This window comes from Phycomyces blakesleeanus, assembly GCF_001638985.1.
Source record: "Phycomyces blakesleeanus NRRL 1555(-) unplaced genomic scaffold PHYBLscaffold_1, whole genome shotgun sequence".
NCBI lineage: Eukaryota > Fungi > Mucoromycota > Mucoromycetes > Mucorales > Phycomycetaceae > Phycomyces > Phycomyces blakesleeanus.
Genome location: NW_017265134.1, coordinates 1,030,304 through 1,050,724, shown reverse-complemented (window position 1 = coordinate 1,050,724; position 20,421 = coordinate 1,030,304). Strand labels below are relative to the sequence as shown.

The following is a 20,421-nucleotide window of genomic DNA, read 5'->3' as shown; positions in this document are numbered from 1 at the left end:
ATTTATTTTTACATGGAATACAATAGCTAATATAAAGAGAGTTCGCAAGTAGGCAAGTATTTTCCTTGTATTTATGTATACCCATGTGTTGTTTATCTGTTTGTTCGTCTGTTTATTTATTTTGCTTACGCTTGTCCGGCATAGCGTCCTCTTCCCCATACTTTGAGGTTATTGCTTCCGCATTTAGGACATGTCATGACCTTGGTAAACTTTCCTGGCTCATAACCCTGAAGTAACTTTGAATTCGAAATTTTCTTGTACCATGGTTCTACAGACATTATAAAGAGAGTGAATGACTTGTATACATTTATATGCGTCCTTTCTTCTTCTTGTTACCCTAAAATGGATTTTTGTATGTGTGACAGCTACCGGACAATTATTCTTCCACGGCATTCGGTGCCTTTGTACCAGACTATGATCACGTGAAGATCTCGATTCTGAAAAAACCAAAAAAAAAAAAGAGATAGACAGATAGCCGTTTTGATAGCCAGGATAAAATATAAAATTATCTGTAAACCTCAAGACATGGAATGTCTCAAAGAGGTGATGACGTGGGATTCAGTTTTGTGGTAATTTTTGATATGTTCCTGATCGCTTTCTGAGGTAGTGATGAGATTATCCACTATCTAAATATGTATCGCATTTGCATGACGGCATACAGAGCAAAATGAATGCCCTTTTTTGGACAGGCAAATGAAAGGTATTTAATCTCCATCCAAGGACTGACAGACAAGACTTCTTTGTACTCACTTTTTTTTTCTTTTTTTTTCTTTTCTTCTCACTCTCTCGCTATCTCCTTACTCTCTCGTTTTGTCATTTCTCGACTTGTTTATGTTCTTCGAAACCACATATGTTCCGTCTCCTCAGCTTTCGGCTGTCAGTGCAGGTAAGCTCAATGGTGAAATCTGGAATGACGAAGAAAACATCTCGGGAATGCCAAGTCTTATGTATGCCTTTATTTTCTGTAGACGATGAACCAACGCCATGTTCACTAACTCCAGAAATGCCACTTCCTCAACCTGAGACTGCCGAGGATACTCTCTCAGATTCACCAGTAAACCACTTGGTATTCGTTATCCATGTAAGTATTATCCCGCCTAAAATATATGCATATGCATATGCATATATATAAATATATATATATAGTCTGGAGAAATGACATATTAATATATTTATTTATTTTCTATTAGGGTATTGGACAGCAAACAGAACAATATGGACACTTTTATGAAAACAGTAAGTATATCACCTACTACCTCAAAGATACAGTTGATCGACTTTCAAAAAACAAAAAGAAAGCATCATCAAAAGAGATAGAATAAGGATAGAGGGATGTAGTAGGCCTTTTTTTTTTAATATATAAATATAAATATATTTGTGCATCAAACTAAGAGTTTACCAAACAGTTGAAAATCTTCAGGAGACAACTCGTCAGATCTTGCAGGCCAAGGTTCCGGACCACAATGTTCGCATAGAGCTGATTCCAATCGAATGGCACAAGCACATCCACGACCAGGTTGATCCGATCTTGAACCGTATCACCCTAAAATCGATTCCCACTGTACGACTGATTGAAAACGATTATCTTGCCGACGTTTTGTTTTATTTTTCAAAAGACCGTGGCCAAAAGATCATTGACAATGTTATACAGCTCTTCAATACCTCTTACCAGAACTTCCTTGAGAAACACCCAGACTTTAATGGCGAAATAGTAATCTTGGGCTATTCGTAAGTTGGTGTTTGAGACATAGATACATACGTATAATATTAGATGAGATGAGATGAGATAAGATGAGACGAGACGAGACGAGACGAGACGAAATGAGATTTACCAAGAAAGGTTTTATATTTATGCCGATACATATAAACACACTCGTCTTTTATTTATTTATTCATTCATTCATTCATTTACTAATTAATTAATTAATTAATTAATTATTTTAAATATAAATATATAGGTTAGGTGGTGTGATTGTGTATGATATCCTTTCCCATCAACGAACACCTGAACCTGAAGAAGAAGAGGCATACAGCAAACTAGATGTTGTGTTTTCAAAATTAGTTTTCAAGCCAACCTACTTTTTTGGACTAGGATCCCCCCTTGGTGCGGTCATGACATTTAGAGGCCAGTGTCCCAAGAAATATCACCCGGATCACGACATCATTTTTGAGAATGTCTTTCATCCTTTTGACCCACTCGTAAGATCTCATATTACGGACACACGCACACACACACATATATATATATATACATAATTGTATTAAATATATGTGTAATATATTTGTAGGCATACCGTTTTGAACCTCTTTTGAATGAATACTACACTGATCAACCTGCCGTCCTCGTCGACCGCTCTATCCCAATCGGACCCTCATTCTCATTCCCCTCAATGTCTTCTCTTCCCGGGATCAATTTTCTTTCCTTATTCTCGTGGCGTATGCCTTCCTCCGGTCCTAATTCTGACACAGATACCATTGTAACTGCTGCATCAGTAGTCGCTCAACAAGGAAAGAAAGCAGATGACGAGGCTATCAATGCATCCAGAAAGAAAGCGGATAATGAAGACGGAAGTAACGGCGAAACAAATGGTATCATGGCATCTGTCAATTCATTCCTCCAATACTTTGCCAAATCAAAAGACAATGGAGTCGGAGGAAAAGGCGCAGAAGAAGAAATGGCAGGGAGAGCAGGAGGAGAAAACAATAAGGGAGAAAACGATCCTAGTGTAGGAATCATCAAATGGGATCCATTACGCGAACAGACAAGAGAGCAACTGCTGGCTCTTCGAGATGACTTGGACAAGAAGCTCAATGACTGCACAAGCGAAGACAATGTTCACAAGAGTAAAGATGAAGAAACCAGCAGCATCAGCTCGACCACCAGCGAAGGCGGGCGGCCTTCTCTCAAGCTGCGATCCAAGACATTCGCTAGCCCATTAGATATCCCGACTTCGGTCCATTCACCCTCGTCTCTTTTGAGCCGATCGTTCATTTCACCTATCGGCAGTCCTGTGGAAGATCCGTTTAGTGGCTGTGAAATCAACTTTCCTACACATTCTACTAGCAAGCGACATCATTTGGTAGAAGTCCTTGGTATTGACGGCGTTCGTCTCGACACACTGGAACGAGCAAAAGCCAATTTCAATAAACATCCGAAGAATGAAGATAAGGTCTCTACATCAAAAGAATCAAAAAAAGAGAAGAAGAAGGAAGAAAAGGAGGAAAAAAAGAAAAAGAAGCAGGATGAAGAGGACGAGAAGAGAAAGAAGAAGGAAGAGGAGAAAGAAGAAAAGAAGAAGAAGAAGAGGAAGGAAAAGGAAGAAAAGAAGATGAAGGATGAGGAGGAAGCATGGGCAGTAGATAAGGCTGAAAATGATGAAGAAGAAGAAGATATCAAGATAAATGTCAGTGAATACAAGACCGAGACTCCTGCCAAAAAGACTGCTGAGGAGTGTAAGCCTGTCAACCAAGATCCTTCTGATTCAATGGCAGTCAAGCCAAAGAAGGATCCTAATCCAGAAGTAAATACCAGCAACAACAATAATGCCAATAATAATAATGATGATGATGATAAGAATTCCCACTCCGGTAATGTCTGGAATGATCTGAACAAGGAGATACACGAACCTGGGCCAGCCATCACTTCTCCAGGAGAAACCAAGGGCGAGGTTGCACTTGATGCCACGGTTCCTAAGGATGGCGATGCTTCGTCTACTAAGACTGGTAGTATCAAAGAAACTGCCAAGAAGTCAGAGGCTGAACAGGCGGAAGAAGAGTTGGAGGCCGAGCGACAATTTGAACTAAAGAAGCTGCCTGGCGCAAGGCGAATTGACCATGTATTACAGCCCGAGAGTTTTATGAGCATGATTGCGAATGAGTATCTTGTGGGTATGCGGGCGCACTTTTCGTACTGGACCAACAAGGATCTATTGTGGCACATTGTCCGTCGACTGGAGAACCTTGACGATACAGTGTTGGGTGAGAATAGTCCAAAGGTCGGTCCAGAGAAGCCAAAGAGTGAACAAGATATCCCAAATACCGAACAAGAGACCCCAAAGACTGAACAAGAGGTGCCAAAGGCCGAACAAGAGAAGTCAAAGTCTGGTCAAGAGACGCCAGAGTCTAAACAAAAGACGTCAAATTCTGAAGAAGAGACCACAAAGACTGGACAAGAGACCCCAAAGGCATAAACAAGAGTGTATATAAATATATATATATATGTGTGTGTATAATATATAAATGTTTGTGCTTGTGTGCGTATGTGTATATTTAGAAAACTAATATTAAGATGAAAAAAAAAAATTAAGCAATTAATAATAATTGATTTTTGCTGCTATTACTATTACTACTATTGATTATTACGGTGGGTTTTGATGGTGTTGGTTTATAGATTTAATTGGTACGAAAACAATATATAAAAGTACAATTTTGTATACAGCAAAATATAAGCTTTTTTTTTAAAGAAAAAAAAAAAAAAAAAGATAGAACAAGTGTATGAGTGTATAGAATTGATGGTGATTGAGAGATATATATTTTTACATAATATACCTATATCTATATACCTATATAAATGTGAATGAAAAAGAAATAAGACAGGTCAAATGCTAAAATAAAGAAGTATTATAGTAGTAGTAGTAGTAGTAGTAGTGATAATAATAATAAAATAATGATGATGATGATAATGATGATGAAGTGCTACAGAAATAATTTTTTTAAAGAAAAAAAAAAGTTGATTGATTCATGGTTACTTAGTTCCCCACACAAGCTGTCTTATTACGTTGGTTACTCTTGTGTCGTTTCAAAGCATCCAATCTATAAGCAAAAGAAAGAAAAAAGGCATTAGATCACTTATGCTTTACATAATACCTATATATATATATATAATAATAAAGTGCTTCTTTTGTTTTTAAAAAAAATACCTTGAAAATGTCTTGTTGCATCCTATACAATGGTAAGGTTTGTCTCCACCGTGAATCTTGACGTGACGCTTGAGATCATGGTTGCGACTAAAGGAAGCCTGGCATACCTGGCAACCAAACGGACGATCGTCGGTGTGTGTCCTTGAATGACTCTTGAGATTATAGAGTCTTGCGAATGTCTTTCCACAGGCTGGGAATAGACATGGATAGACTGTCTGGGTCTGGTTGTTAACAGTTGTGGTAATTGGTGCCGAAGAAGCATAGATCGACATGGCTGCTGACTGGGTGTCTGCCAATGCTGGATTAGATCGTCTTCGTTTGTTGCTGTTGTTATGATTCGGAGAGTTTGGAGAATTTGATCCCATAGTCTGGTGAGATACGGTGGAGGATGAAGATGAGGATTGAATACCCACACCAGAACCAGTACTGCTACTTATGGTATTATTTGGATTGGCAGTATTTCCAGACCCTGCTGTTACATTGTTATCGCATCTCTGTCCAAATGCACTAGACATAAAGTATGGATGGTTTGCCAACGCTGCCGCGGCTGAAAGAGAGGTCGATGATAAGAGATTATGATGATGCCCATTCGATGCTTGCTCGAGTTGCTGGGCATACAGTGCCAATGCTGCCGCATCAGCAAAGTTGAATGTTGGGTGAACACTAAGTACGCTCGGTATAGGTGCATGTACGGATCCAGGCACGGAAGCAGGCGTAGGAGCAGGAGCAGGCGCAGGAGCAGGAGCAGGAGAAAGAGAAGGAGTATGAGTATGTGTGGACGTGGGTGTAGATGTGGATGTAGGTGTAGATGGTATGGTTTGTGGACGACTTTGGTAAATGGCCTGCTTGGGACCTTGGCTGACAGTCCCAAGAAGTGCTTGGGATAACAGAGCCTCTATTGCGCCTTGATTACCCTGACGAGCCTTTTCTGTGATCTTTTGGGCAATCTCATTCCAATCAGCCGTATCAAAAAACTTTAGGGGTTTGCCATCAGCCGGTTTTGTCTGGGGTTCTTCCGAGACACTGCCAGAACCTGCCCCATTGGCATCAACTGAAGTTTGGTGCTGATTCTGATCTTGATTTTGATCTTGATAAGTCTTTTGTTGACTTTCCTGCGGTTGTGGCTCTTTCTGCTTTTTATTTTCTCCTTCTTCTTCATCATGGCTTTCGGATTTTCTGTCTTGTGCTTGGTGTACTTTATGTGGAGGTTGTTTAAAATCAGAGAACAGTTTGAGTTGTGGGAGCTCTTCTACTTGGTGAACCTGGCATTGATTGTACTCTATTTGTTCATTCTGGTCGAGCTGCTGCTCGAGTTCCTGTACGAGGTCCTGTCCTGGCTGATGTCCTGGCTGGTGTCTTGGTTGATGAAGCGGTTTTGGTGGTAGTTCTTGGGTCTGTATGTGTGCATTGAGCTGTTCGAAATGGTCAAGAGAGCCTAGTGGTTGTTGCTCTTGGAGTTGTTGAAGTTGCTGGAGTTGCTGCTGTTCTTGGTGCCACGTCTCGTCGACCTGAACCTTGTTTTTTAACCACTCGTGGTCGACAAACTTTGTAGCCAGTACATTATCCCACCTTTGCTTGATCTGTTTTCCTTTTCGGCCTTTGATTGTGTTTGCGATTTCTTTCCAGTTACCATATCCATAGCGTTTGATACCACTCAGCAACAGTTCATCTTCTTCTGTTGTCCAATTATCGTGCCTTGGGGTTTCTGATCCATCGACGTTTGATGTGGTTGGTTCGTTTGGCTTATTTTGTTCGAGTGTCTGATGAAGAGTAGATGTGGAGTTTAACTCGGATAGGCCAGGGTAGTTGGCTATCAATACGACATTACTTTCATCAAATATCGGGTGAGATTTTTTATCAGTTTCTGACTGTGATAACAATTGGAGAGCAGAGGCAGCTGATTTTTCTACTGTGTCTGTAGATATATCAACTGCGTTCAACCGAGTTTCTGGGTCTATATATATGTATATGTCAATATAAAGCATAAATATCACGTATAAAATATGTATGCACACATGTATGTATATATATATATATATATCAAAATACAAATTAAACTATCCAATTATATGGTATATATGTTAAGTTTATTTGTTTCCTACATACACATACATGCCTGTACGTATATGTATATGTATATCTGTATTCAGCATATGTTGCTTGTACCTTCTTACCGTATTCAATTTTCAATGGTTTATTAGACCTTTCATCGATTAGATGTGTTTGTGGCGTGACTGTCGTATTTCCAAGTAGAGCAGCTGTCAATGCAGCACTGGTGCTACTATTACTATTATTATTATTATTGTTGTTGTTATTGTTGTTGTTGTTTTGATTTGTATGGCCTGAAGACTGGGATGTGGTTCTGGTTTGGTCTATATGTGTTTCTTGAGGTTTTGAATCGAAAGAATGGGATTGTAGTGGTACTGCTGTGACGTCCAGAGTGTGGTTTTCGTCCAAGGAATGTGGAATTGGTGAATGATTGTCTTGACCCAATCGAGAAAAGTTTTCATCGTCTGATGTTAATGATGACCTGTGATGGTCGGTTGTATGGAGCAATGTTGAGGGAAATAGATGTACGCGTGCCATGATGACAATATCACTTTTGTTGTTTCAATTATTATATTTGTTTCTTTTTCTTTCTTTGATATATATAGATATAGATATGTAAACCCATTCATACACATACACACAAGCTCATATATCTATATATCTATATATCTATATAAATAAATAAATAAATAAATATATGCATATATTTATATCTTTATTCCGCCCGTACAAAAGGTTTGTTGTGCTTTTGGCTATTGGCTATTGATACTGATACTGATATTGTTTTTTTTTGTTTTTTTTTTACTGGTCTTTATATAAGGTATAGGTATATAAAGCAGAACAAGAGGTATGTATCGTATGCGTAGTGTGTATGCGTCTATATGTATTTGTCGCTTGTGTTTCTTTGGTCTTATATAAATATATATATATATATATATTCAAAAAAAAATTAAGAAAAAAAAAAAAAAGAGAAAGCAAGCAAGTAAGCAAATTTTTTTTTTCTTTAAAAAAAAATCAATTCAGTTCAGTTCAATTCAATTCAATAGTGGGTTTCAATTTCAGATATAGAGAATTTAAGGTTCAAACAACTTCTATTTTGGGCAGGCAAAAAGTATATATATATATATATATATTTTTTCTTTATCTCTCTCATATTTATTTATGTGACTGGTTTGTGACAAAGGCCAAAATACTTTTTTTTTTAAATTTTTGATTTTTTAATTTTAATTAGAATTGAAAACCCCCTTTTTTATAATTTTTAATTAATTAATTATGCCAATTTATCAATCACCTACCATGTATATCTATCTATATATATTTCAAGTTACATGTAATTTTCTCTTTCTTTCTTCAATATTCAGTATAATAAATAGAAGAAATTCTGTTGACATTAGTTTTATCCGGAGTTGTGGTTTTTATGAATTTATTAATATTAATATTAATATTAATATTATTATTATTATTAAGAAATAAATACAAATAGTAGTAGTAGTAGTAAAAAGGAAAAAAAAGGGAAGCCATACATGTAATTTAAACTAAAGCAAAAAAAATAAAAAATTATAAATTATAAATGTGTATTTGAGTGTAAATATAAATATGAGTGTCAATGTTTGAATGATTTGAATATGTTGGTAAATGGGGAGGATGTGTAAGTAAGTGGAGTAAGCAAGTGAGTAAGCAGGAGGGTATAATTTGTTGTGAGAAATAAAGAAAGAAAAAGAAGTATGAAATTGCATGCGTATAAATGTGTATGTGTAAATGTTTATATTTGTGAGACGATACATGAAAAAGAAATAATATATAAAAAAAAAGGCATAAAAACAGTTTTTTTTTTAAAAAAAAAAAAAAAAAAGTGGGGAAAACCTTGATCGAATGTTATTGAAACTGGTTCATCTTTCCACAGCTCAACCAACGATCTCGTTGGGCACTTTCTAGCCCAAAGTCTTCGTCAGCAGGAATCGAGAGACTGGGTACAGCAAGTGAAGAAGCACTGGATGATGCAGAAGAGGACGAGTGCCATTGGATAAACGAATTATCTTCTTTTGACATTGGTACTAGAATGGCTTGAGTATTATGAGCAGTAGTATGGACATGACTAGATGGTTGTTGTTGTTGTTGCTGTTGGGAGTGTGTGGCTGTGGATGAAAAGGTATTTACAAGATTGTGGTCATGATTGGATTGCATAATTGTAGGTGTAGGTGTAGGTGTAGGCAAGTTGTGTTGGGTGAGAAGTCTTTGTTGCTGCCTGATTTGATCTTCTAGAATACGGACTTGTTTGAGATGGTCTCGGTGAGGTAGAGGAACAAGTGGTGATGATTTGACTGGATGGTGCTTGATTTGGCCAGCCTTGAGTTTGGCTCTCCATTGTAAAGCCGAGAGTTTGTCGCGGAGATGTTTGTTCCGTCGTTCGAGATCTTTCATGTAGTCTGCTGCTTTGAATAGGATGATGCTCTTTGACTGGCTGATGTTCTTGAGGGTCGGTATGAGGTCCGTCATTTCCTTGAAGCCGGTGCGGATCATGTTCCGTCGGCGTTGTTCGGACAAGATGTGGTTGTCTCGTTTGGATCTAGCCAAGGTATGGTTCTTGGAGGTCTGGTTGGAGGACAGGGAAGATTGGGAAGATTGGGAGGATACGGATGAGACTGGGGAGTTGGGAATTGGGACAGAAAGAGGAGGATTTGTGGTGTGGGTGGTGTTGGTGAGCGTAGAAGAAAGTTGGGGCATAAAAAGAGATGATTTGCGAACGGCATTGGTTGAGATCTGATGAGGGACGACGATTGAATTGCTTTTGTAGAGATAGACTGGGATTGTTATATCATTGTGGTCAGGAATAGTATTAGGACTGTTCATATTTGTGGTATTGGTAGGGTTGAGATCATGACTGCGGGTGGTCTGTGGTGAGGGTGTGCGACACAGACCATGTCTTAAAGAGGAAATAGAGGTTACTCTTGTCTCGCGCATCGATAAGGGCTCGAACGAGGGCAACGAAAACTGGTCTAGATAGGCAACAAAAGGCCGGTCCTGGAGAGTTTTATCTATTTCACAATTAGGCCAGACATTCTGTGTGGTTTCTAATGAAAGTGAATAAAAACAAATTAGAGATATGAAATTGAAATCAAAGAGGTAAAAGGGCTGGTGAATGAATGGGTTCTTTATCTATCTAACCTTTTTGTTGGGTAATGGTTGCTTGTTGATGAGGATAGTAAAGAGGAACGTTATCCCAAGAATCGATCATAGTTTTGTTGGGAGGCATTGGTGATGATGATACTTTAAATCAAGAGTTGGTTCGTAGGTAGGCTATTTTGTATAGTATAGTATGGTGTAATCTAGTGAATTGTAATAGAAAGACAGGGGACAAGGAAGTTGAGAAAGAAGCCTTTTATACACATAATAATTATCTCTTCAGAAAAAAGAAAAAAAAAAGATATAAATAGTGAATTAAAAAAATTATTAATATTAAAACAAAAAAATAGTAATTACTATTATTGCTATTATTAAGTAGGGAAATGAGACGTGTCATTTAAGGTATCTAATTGACTTTACAAATGTCTAATTCTATTCAATAGAATCCAATCCAATCCAATCGATCTTTACTATCATCATTAGCATTATAATTACTTTACAAATTTTCCCGTCCTTTAATTGGCCCATTAATCCCAAATTATCCAAATTATTCTTTATATTCAAATAATAAAATAATGAAAGTAAAAAAGAAATTCACACAACATTTGCAATCATCACACATATCTTTTGCAAAAGGGAGTTTACGGAAACAGGGCAATCTCCGCGTGGTTTAGCTAACACTTTCTCCACAGTTGGCATATTTGTGAACTAGCATGTGGCTTCACGTGCAAAAAGAAACAGGCTCTTTACCACAAACAGACCACTTGTTGTGGATAGTTCGTGGTTTGGCCAACCAAAATAACCAAAAACCAAAAACACAAAAACACAAAAAAAAAGGCGGCATTTCTAATAGAGAAACCAAATGCATGTATTACACTATAAATATATATTCTGTATTGAATTTATTGAATTTATTGAAATATTAAAAGAAAGGTAGATAAAGATAAAGATAAAATATATATATATATATTTTAACAAAAAAAAAGAAAAAAGAAAAAGGCTTAGTATGAAGCAAAAGAAGTAGCTTCCTTTGTGCCAGTGACTGCCATAACGTTGTCAAGGTTCTGTAACATTGCGGTAGTACGGCTAAGGAGAGAAGTAAGATTGGACACCTCGCGACGCAGTTCATGACGATGTGCTTCAAGCATCTGATGAGTTTTGGTTGTAGGGTTCAAGAGCGCCGAGACTGTTGCAAAGGCAGCAGCAGCAGCTACGGCGGCATTTGGAGGTGATCCGGGTGCAGACGTAGATGATTTAGATGATGTAGATGATGTAGATGTAGACATAAGTGCAGGTGCAGGTGCAGATACAGATACAGGTGCAGGTGCAGGTGCAGGTGCAGGCATAGATTCATATGCATTCAGAGGTGGGGACGGCAGACTGGGCAGGGGCAGGGACAAGGTAGGCAGAGTGGGACGAGTGTGCTCAATGGGGTTCAAAAGATCAGCAATTGTGCTGGCCTTGAGAGGTGGCGAAGGGAGATAAGGGCGGTGAAAGACGTCTGGCTCGATGGGGCTACCAGGTGCCTGCCCATATTGAGGAGACAACGATGGAGAGGGCGACAACGATTGAACTCTCTTTTGTTGCTGCTGTTGCTGTTGCTGTTGCTGTTGCTGTTGCTGTTGCTGTTGCTGTTGCTGTTGCTGTTGCTGTTGCTGTTGCTGTTGCTGTTGCTGATACTGATGATGATGATGCATTTGTTGCTGCTGTTGCTGCTGTTGCTGCTGTTGCTGTTGTCGCTGCTGCTGATGTTGCTGATGTTGCTGATGTTGCTGATGTTGCTGATGCTGATGATGCTGAATATGCTGTTGAACATGAGATGGTTGATGAGGTAAAAGAGGTCTAAGTTCGGTTCTCTTGTGACAACGACCTTCTTCAATGTCATGATCAAATGATTTTCGCTTGTTATTGACAGGTAGAGCAATCAACTGATCGTCATTTTGAATCGCAGCGTGTCCGTGGTGACATCGGAGGGGTTGCTGAGCAGCCAGTCCGGATGCAGTGACTCTCTTTCTACGTTTGATTGTTGTGCGCTTCATTGTGATGGGACGGTGAACATTGTGGAGCTTGTAGTAAAGACCACAGGCATTACAGATCGTGCTGCCCTGAGCGTCGCGTCTCCAGAGTGGTGTGTTTGTTGTGTTGCAGTTTGCACACTGCTGAGCCGTCTCGCTATCAGAACCAGATTCACTCTGAGCAGATGAAGAAGGAGATGATGGTGAGGAAGACAGAGAAGGTTGTGCTAGAACTGAAGCTGAATGTGGTTGTGGTGGTGGTGGAGGAGCTGGGGAAATGCGGAGAGGGGCAGGTGCAAGGACAGGAGGTGATGCGAGGATGCGTTTTGTTGTGGGTGGGTTGGCGGTTGAGTTGCGTTTTAGCCAGGGAGGACGGGTTGTATTGCGAGCCTTGAGGTAGAGACCACAGGCGTTGCAGATCGTCTCTCCGACAGGTGAGCGTCGCCAGAGGGGGGTGGAAGTAGTGCCACAGTTCGAGCAGGAAGTGACGGCCTGGCTTCCAATGTCCGATATCGCAGCACTGGCGCTGCACGGCTCAACAACGGCAAGGTTGTTGCTGGAAGGGGCTGTGACCTGAAGTTCGATGCCAGCAGATGGTGTTTGTGGTTGGAGTAGGTGTTGAATGTTGTGGTGTTGGTTTTGCAAGTGTTGAATACTTTGAGTTTGATTTTTGGGTTGGGGTTGCTGCTGGACTTGTTGAGCTTGGGATGAGTCAACTTGGGTGGTAATCGGTACAAAGATGTCCTGGGTGGTGGTCTGGGGTGTTAGCGGGCACTTGTGGCAGGAATCCACACTAGTTGAGGTCGAGGGCTTATTGTAAAAAGGCGACTTGACCGTCATGGTGGATTAATCTTTTTTTTTTTTTAAATAATAATAATAAAAAAAAAAAAGCAAAAAAAAAATCGGAGTAAAGATTGGCCCTCTCTTTTTTTATATATAATATTAAACTAAACAATTCAATACAAAAAAAAAGTAATCAGTTATTATTTTTCTTGTTGTTGTTGTTGTTGTTGTTCTTCAAGGTACTATATATATATATAAATATATACATATATACATATATAGTATGTTAAAGAAGTATAAGAGTTGATTGTTACCTATGGTTAAAGAGGTTGGTTTTCCTATACAATAAGAAAAAGAAAAAGAAGAAGAAAGAGAAAGAAAGAGAAAAAAAAAAGAGAGAGAGAGAGAATAGGAGAGGAACAAGAAAAAGGGCGTTATTTGTTTCCTCTTTTATGTGTTGGATGAAACCAGTCCGATGTCTGTCAGTTGATTGGCTGATGATAGTGTTCGGAGAATACAATAAATAAATAAAGAAAGAGAGAAAGTTTTTTTAGATAAGATTGATCGCTCTTTTCTTATCATCTTTACTTTATTTGAATCGCCGAACTCAGATATAAAAATAGTTACATTGTTATTTTATTTATTTATTTTTTTCTCTCTCTCTCTCTCTTATTTTCTGCCACCCCCCCCCCTCTACTCCTTTTTTATTTATTTTTTTTCTTCTTCTTCTTTCCTTCTACCCCTCTTAAATTTATTTTACTTTTAGTGTTTGTCCTCCCTCCCCCCAAATAAATAGATAAAAAAGAAAAAGCTCCTTTCATTGATAGGCGCATTGAATCAGATTGGTCAAGATAACAAAATAAAATTTATTTATTTTTTGCTGCTGGTGGTGGTGCATCCAATTTTGATATGGAATTTATTTATTTTTATTTACTATGTGCCTGCTTCTATGTTTTTTTTTGTTGTTTGATAAATAACAATGAATGAGTGATCGATTGGTTGATTGATTGATTGATTGATTGATAGGCTGATTGATCGATAGGCTGATTGATTCTGATAAACAGCCAATAATAATGATAGGCAAGTTCTTGATGAGGGTGACATAATCAATTGTTTTTATTCCAAACTTATTTAAGCAAAAAAGAAAGAAAGAAAGCAAGAAAGAAAGAAAGAAAGAAAAGATAAGAAAGCCAAAAATAAAGAGAGATGATGATGTGGCGGAGTTGTTCAATACATCCCTTTGTTGGCAACATTTATTATTAATATTTTGTATTTGGTATTAGGACAATACTCAATACTTCTTCTCATTATAATAATTTTCTTTGCTGCTGTTGCTGTTGTTGGTGGTGGTGAGTCTATCGGGTCAAGTACTCCAGCCATGCCGTTACTAGATTTGTTACACTATATATCATACCGCGGAATTCTGATCCAATCAGATCACTCCAACTTTTATATTGTATTGTATTTTTAAAGATCCTCCTCCCAACCACTTTTGTCTAAGCTGATCCCACGTTGTTCCTACCATCTCTTTCTTATATAATCTTATTACACATACATTCGTAAGGCATTTTATTTTTATATGGCTTGTAAAACTAATTACAATCAAATCAAATCAAATCAAATCAAATCAAATCAAATAATATATATTGTATTATAAAAATATATATAATTAGTTTTATTGTGCAATGAAACACAAAAAAAAAATAGCATGCTGAGTAGTCACAGATAAAATAAGGCTAGACAAAATTTATTTTATTTTATCAATAATTATACATATACATTTTGTAAGATATTCATTCAGGGTTTCTTGGCTTGATAATTCTACATATCTGTCTAATTTACAGAAACTTTTTATTGAATTGGATTAAATTGATAGATTCTTGTTATTGACATCAATTGACTGAGGATAAAAAGTAATTGACGCTGATCAATTCAAGGTCATTCTTTGTGGCAAACTCATTGACATCAAAGTTGCGTCGTACACTCGTCTTCTCAGGCGACATGGCGGCAAACTCTTGGTTTGTTCTAGGCTGCTTGTACAAAAGAAACACATAGCGGTGGTCGCCAGTTCCCGCAGGTGGGGCTGGTCCCATGTATGGCGTATGCTCTGAACTAGCCTTTATATTCGATGGGTCCGATCCTATAAACAAAACTATCTGTATTACATACAAAACACAAAAGCCTCTCTCCTTTTACCCTTGATGTTCGTTACTACCCAATGACGCCAAGGACCGAGTGATGGGTCAACAGCAGATGGAGCATCTGGATCAGCCTAAAGTATCATATCATATTATAACCAACCCATACTTACTTAATTATTTTTTCTTTTCTTACCATCACAAGTGTGTATTGGGCATCTTCTTCGGGTGGAACAAAGTTCACCCTGGGTGGTTCGGCTGTGTCTTGGACTGAAAGCGTGTTCCCCAGTGCAACATCCTTACCATTTGGATAATTAATCTCCAACAATGTGCTAGGTACAAATTCCTCTCGAATCACTAATCTCACACCGTAGTTTTCATCAATTAGATCAATCGTATACCGCCCCCAACCCCACCTTTTTTTTTTATATATATTATTTACCATCTGGGATAATACGCGCCTTTTTCAAGGACAGATCGATATTCATAGACGTGGTGATGAGTGGCATAATTTATTTACAGGTAAAGAAGTTAAGAAGGAAGTAAAGAAAGAGTTTCATCTTTCTTTTCCACAAAAAATAAATAAATAAATAAATCCTACGACTAGAGTTTACAAAAGTGACGTAAGTAGCTCGCACATTCTCCCATTTGCTTTATTTATTTATATTATATATATTTCCTCTGTCATTACTATTACTATTACCATTACCATTACCATTACCATTACCTGGTCTTTCTATTTAAGAAATCACATATTAGATTTATACACAAGAATGACGATGGTTATTTAATAGAAACAGATCTAGATCTATATCTAGATCTAGATAATAATAAGATATATTGATTATCTTGATCAATTAGATTCCACTTTATATTATCTAAAGCCATTTGCATGATTTTTGTGAATGGGTGGGTATAGGATAAGATAAGCTGAAAAAAAAATAGACTCTGTTGTAACATACACGCATATCTATCTACGTGGGAGAGAAAGAGAGTGTCCGTAGAATCATAAGCCCCACCCAATACAGAATCAATAGAATGATATCTGGCTATCTAATCAGTTATCAACAGACTCTCTGTGTCTGTCTGTCTGGTTCTGATTTTCAAATTAAACTAATCAAAAGACATCATTATAAGGGCTTAAGGTCTATAATCAAGTCAAGATAAGGGGTTAAATAAGAGAAAGACAGGTACACAGATATATAATACAACATATACGCACATTTACACATGAAAATGGCTATATATCATTATCAGCTTTACTTTTTACTACTATTGATATCAATGCTAATGCTAATGCTAATACTACTTCTTTGCTTATCACTTGTACTATTTGTATTATAAAATCTTGTGTAGCTTGTCAATGAGAATCTCTCTCTATCTCTTTTATATATACTTATATATAATTGATATTCTAGATCTGACTAGATGCATTAGATCTCTTAACCAATCTGTGCCTTGATATTCTGCATGACTAAAACACTATGTATGTAGTTCTCGGTAGATTGCTTACTTGAGCTTGTTACACCAAGATGTCCAAATCCACACACACACACACACATATATATATATATATATATATATATTTCAGGTTTAGATTACAAACAAGAGATTTCAAGAACGTGCGTAGTCAAATAATGATAGTAGTTATTATTTTAGATACCAAAAGAACTGTTGCTTCTGTTACTCTTACCTTTTTATTTATATAATTTATATTTCTTAGTCTTGGTTTGAACCAATAAGCAATACAATATAAAGATATAAAACTCCATTAAAGAATCATAATCATAATTAGTATCATAAGAAATGTGCAAATGCGTTATATCAATAATATACAGTTGATAATAATAACAATTCCACATGTATTTCCCACAATATTTTTTGTGATTCTTGCTTGGTCCGTTCACATTGGATCTTAAAGAGCATTTCTTTCTTTATTTGAAGAATCATTATTGGTCTAAAATTCAAAGGTATGTCTATTCAGTTTGGTTTGGTTTGGTTCAATTAAAGACATGTGCTATTCACATGCTTTACATAAAACAAAAAAGATCTGATAATAATAGCAATGACAATTGATATATTGATATATTGATTTAATAAAAAGCAAATATTATTGGTGGTGTGGTAATTCAGAATATAGAAAAATAAAGAAAAAAGAATTTACTCAAAATACCTCATAGTAATCTATCCGATATTCAAGATCTCCAGAGACTTGTATGAGATAATAAAATAATTGGCTATTGGACAAGGGAATAATGCAAACCACAGAGATGTTTCAATTGTTATAATATATTTATTTAAAAAGGCCAGTCAAAATATCTTTCTTTCTTTTTTCTTTTTAAATTGATTGCGACATATCAACTGAAAAGCATATCACAAATCTTTTGTTTTATCGATTAGATTGCTTGTGTATTTGAACCAAGCCAAGCCAAGCCAAGCCAAGCCAAGCCAAGCCAAACCAAACCAATTAAGGGGTATAGAATCCTGCAATAAAAATAAGAATCTAAAATAATGATTATCTGCAGCAAATGAATCATATATGTTTATATGTATGTGTGTGTGTGTGTGTGTTCATAGATGATGATACGTTTTGAAAATCAAACAAGCACCAAGATCGATTATGAGAATACTAAACGAAGAAAAATCCTTACCTCTACCCCCCCCCCACCTTCCCCTAATAAGATTTATATACAAGGTGTATCAAATTTAAACTTTTTTTTTGTTCTTCTTTTTGTGTGTGTCCAAACCAGGTAAACTTGATAAAAAGTACAATTTCAATTTCAATCTTGTCCAAGTCTTGATGATATTTTACTAGCCATAAGCTATATATTTATTTAGAAGAGGTGATTTTGAAACGATATTCTGTTTTTAAAGATATAATAAAGAAAAAGGGACTTGGCATAGAGCATGAATCAATGCAATTATATCTTGTGGATCGAACCACTCAAGAAAGCGTTCTGATCAAATCATTATACTCCATTGTATACAGTATATGATCCAAAAATAAAAACAAAAATAAAAAATGATCGATTCATTTATTGATTTTGAAACATCCTAAATTATTTAAATATTATTAATAATATTAAAGTCAAGTATAAATTTCTTTCATGTATCTTTGTATTCCTATAAGCATACTATAATGTTCTATGGATCATAATAAATAACAACATCCGTAACAATAAAGTAGATGTACATCAATGTGCATTAAAATTAATATTCTAATATTACAAGACATCTTATATTAAATGTTGGGGAAAACTTGTTGTGGGTACGTGCGTGTATTATCGTGGTCTCGGTTTAGAACCCAATCCATAATATAAGTTTCAAACGAACAACATACATCAAATGTAATGTCATAAAGGGAGAGTAAGAGCACGAGCTGTATTATTTACTGACATTTGTCTAATGCATCAAATAGAAATACACCACAGTAGCAGTAGCAGTAATATGAACATGAGCATTAGCATTAGCATTAGAATTAGCATGGATAAATAACCAACCAAGACGTCATATGTAGCCAAGAACATTCCTTCTCAAGTCTATTTTGCTACAAAAAAGAAATTGAATCTTTTTTTTTTTGTATTATTATTAAAAGACAAGAACAATAAAAGCCACTTTATATTTATATGTCTTGTAATTGAATAATGCTTTTACAATGCAAATGCAAGTATAGATACAGATACAGATATATTTCAAGCCAATAGTTATATTCTCACTAGGTGTCTTTAAAATATAAAGTATAAAATTAAGAAATCTATGTGGATATAGCGAGTCTAATTAATTAATTAATTAATTAATCAATCTAGTTGTATATATATATATATACCTTGCATTGCGTCCAAGATTATACTTGCTTACATAATATAATAGCTCTACTTGGCTATACAATTTCGAATGGATTTATAGAATAACTGGTAGTCTAACATTGGGTTGGATTATTGTATTGTATTTTGTTGTATTTCAATCCACACCTTCACAATCAAGATACATCTCCCTCTTTACATATATACATAACTCTTTGTGGCTAATATCAGAATTATTGAAACAAGCATTGTACAAAATCATTGACATTAATCTAATGCTCTTTTTCTTTGCTTTTTTTTTTTCTTCTGGTCAATGGATTTTACAGTGGCTATTATGAAACAAACCATTAAGAAAAAAGAAACACCAATAGATTTTATATAGAATTACACTCATAAAGCAACACTTGCCAAGGTTGTGATCAAATACTTTGGAATACATTATTCTAGATCCAATACCCAATCTTACAAGGACTTGCTTACTCTTTTTCTTTAGTATTATTATTATTATTATTAGATAGGCTCAGATCTGGAAGCAGTATTTATTTATTTATTTATTTATTTATTTATGCGATTATGAATGGTCAACCCCCTGGATGATATTGTTGAAATCATGCTATTATTATTTATTATTTATTATATATATATGCTTTTGGAAATAATACAGCTTACTTGGCATAGTATTTGAGAAGAAAGAAAGACGAGACAGAAAGATAGTGAAAGATGAAGGGATCGGTTTTCAATTGAGCATTTTCTCTATCTATTCTTTATTGTTAAGAAAAAAAAAGAAATCCCCCCCTCCCCCTCCTATTCTCCCATACCAATTGGCTATAATAATATATCTAAATATCTAATCTTTACACTGCTTGTCAACTAACGGAATCAAGTATTGTTTCCAACTTATTTGAAATTTTTAAAAAAACATTTAATCATGTACAATAGTAATCTAGTTGCTGTTTTTTGAGTCTTTCAATTATATAAATATAAATATAAATATAAATAAAAATAATTATTCTATAATGGAATAGTCAAGACCTTTTTCAATTAGTTTCCCAGTAGCAGATGATTCCTTAATGTTCGGAACTTGGTAGATTCGAATCTTGACTATAGATTTTCAAAAAGCTTGCATAAACTTCAGAATATGACTTTCTTTACGATCTTTTTAAGATTTACTATCGGGTGGTCTATATTTTCATAGATCATTTACCCGCAATAAGAAAGAATAAGAAAGATCAAGTAAAAAGTGAATTGTAAGAATAAGAATGCAATTTTGTGAATACATCGTAGCAATCAAGTACAAATACAAGTACAAATACAAGTACAAGTACAAGTACAAGTACATGACCTGTGATTATCAAATGAGTGTAAAGATCTATATATGCTATATGCTGTATGTTGTATGTTGTACGTTATATGCTGTATGTGCCTGTTCCTGTGCTTGTGCTTGTGCTTGTATATATGTACTCTGCTGACGTTTCTTTTTCTTTTTATAAATATTTTATTATTAAAAATAGAGAATAGATAAAGGAGTCACCAAAAAGAAAGAGGACGATAGGTAAAGTAAATAAGTATAGGTGTATATATGTATGTACAT

The 20,421-nt window shown here is 36.0% G+C and overlaps 5 protein-coding genes across 5 annotated transcripts; 1 reads left to right on the top strand and 4 right to left on the bottom strand.

Moving 5' to 3' along the window:
- The first annotated feature begins 3,228 nt into the window (after positions 1-3,228).
- On the top strand, positions 3,229-4,459 carry PHYBLDRAFT_156921 (hypothetical protein). The gene has a single exon (XM_018433534.1). It carries the CDS (start codon positions 3,330-3,332, stop codon positions 4,188-4,190), a length of 861 nt encoding a protein of 286 aa, XP_018298622.1. The 5' UTR covers positions 3,229-3,329; the 3' UTR covers positions 4,191-4,459.
- Positions 4,460-4,918: 459 nt separating this feature from the next.
- On the bottom strand, positions 4,919-5,122 carry PHYBLDRAFT_104182 (C2H2-type zinc finger transcription factor; the record flags this gene model as incomplete). Its single annotated transcript, XM_018427822.1, has 1 exon — positions 4,919-5,122. A coding segment is annotated over one exon (204 nt), but the record flags the coding sequence as incomplete, so codon positions are not given.
- A 3,721-nt stretch (positions 5,123-8,843) lies between these two features.
- PHYBLDRAFT_161219 (helix-loop-helix DNA-binding domain-containing transcription factor) lies at positions 8,844-10,221 on the bottom strand (the record flags this gene model as incomplete). Its single annotated transcript, XM_018434364.1, has 2 exons — positions 8,844-10,039; positions 10,134-10,221. The coding sequence occupies 2 exons, from the start codon at positions 10,219-10,221 to the stop codon at positions 8,844-8,846; spliced, it is 1,284 nt and encodes a 427-aa protein (XP_018298620.1).
- A 1,876-nt stretch (positions 10,222-12,097) lies between these two features.
- PHYBLDRAFT_102973 (GATA-type zinc finger transcription factor) lies at positions 12,098-12,586 on the bottom strand (the record flags this gene model as incomplete). The annotated part of the gene is made up of 2 exons (XM_018427751.1): positions 12,098-12,250; positions 12,410-12,586. Coding segments are annotated over 2 exons (330 nt in total), but the record flags the coding sequence as incomplete, so codon positions are not given.
- A 2,112-nt stretch (positions 12,587-14,698) lies between these two features.
- PHYBLDRAFT_184359 (hypothetical protein) lies at positions 14,699-15,560 on the bottom strand. Its single transcript, XM_018438920.1, has 4 exons — positions 15,470-15,560; positions 15,224-15,384; positions 15,086-15,161; positions 14,699-15,029 (listed from the first exon to the last, which is right to left on the bottom strand). Exons 1-4 carry the CDS (start codon positions 15,534-15,536, stop codon positions 14,782-14,784), a joined length of 552 nt encoding a protein of 183 aa, XP_018298618.1. The 5' UTR covers positions 15,537-15,560; the 3' UTR covers positions 14,699-14,781.
- Between the last annotated feature and the right edge of the window lie 4,861 nt (positions 15,561-20,421).

Bases quoted from the DNA above. Each gene is read 5' to 3' on its own strand.
- PHYBLDRAFT_184359 (XM_018438920.1), bottom strand. From the start codon at position 15,536: ATGCCACTCATCACCACGTCTATGAATATCGATCTGTCCTTGAAAAAG. The intron at 15,385-15,469 runs GTAAATAATATA...GTGTGAGATTAG, and splicing joins GGCGCGTATTATCCCAGATG to TGATTCGAGAGGAATTTGTA. The intron at 15,030-15,085 runs GTAAAAGGAGAG...TTTTGTTTATAG, and splicing joins GGTAGTAACGAACATCAAGG to GATCGGACCCATCGAATATA.
- PHYBLDRAFT_156921 (XM_018433534.1), top strand. From the start codon at position 3,330: ATGAAGGATGAGGAGGAAGCATGGGCAGTAGATAAGGCTGAAAATGAT.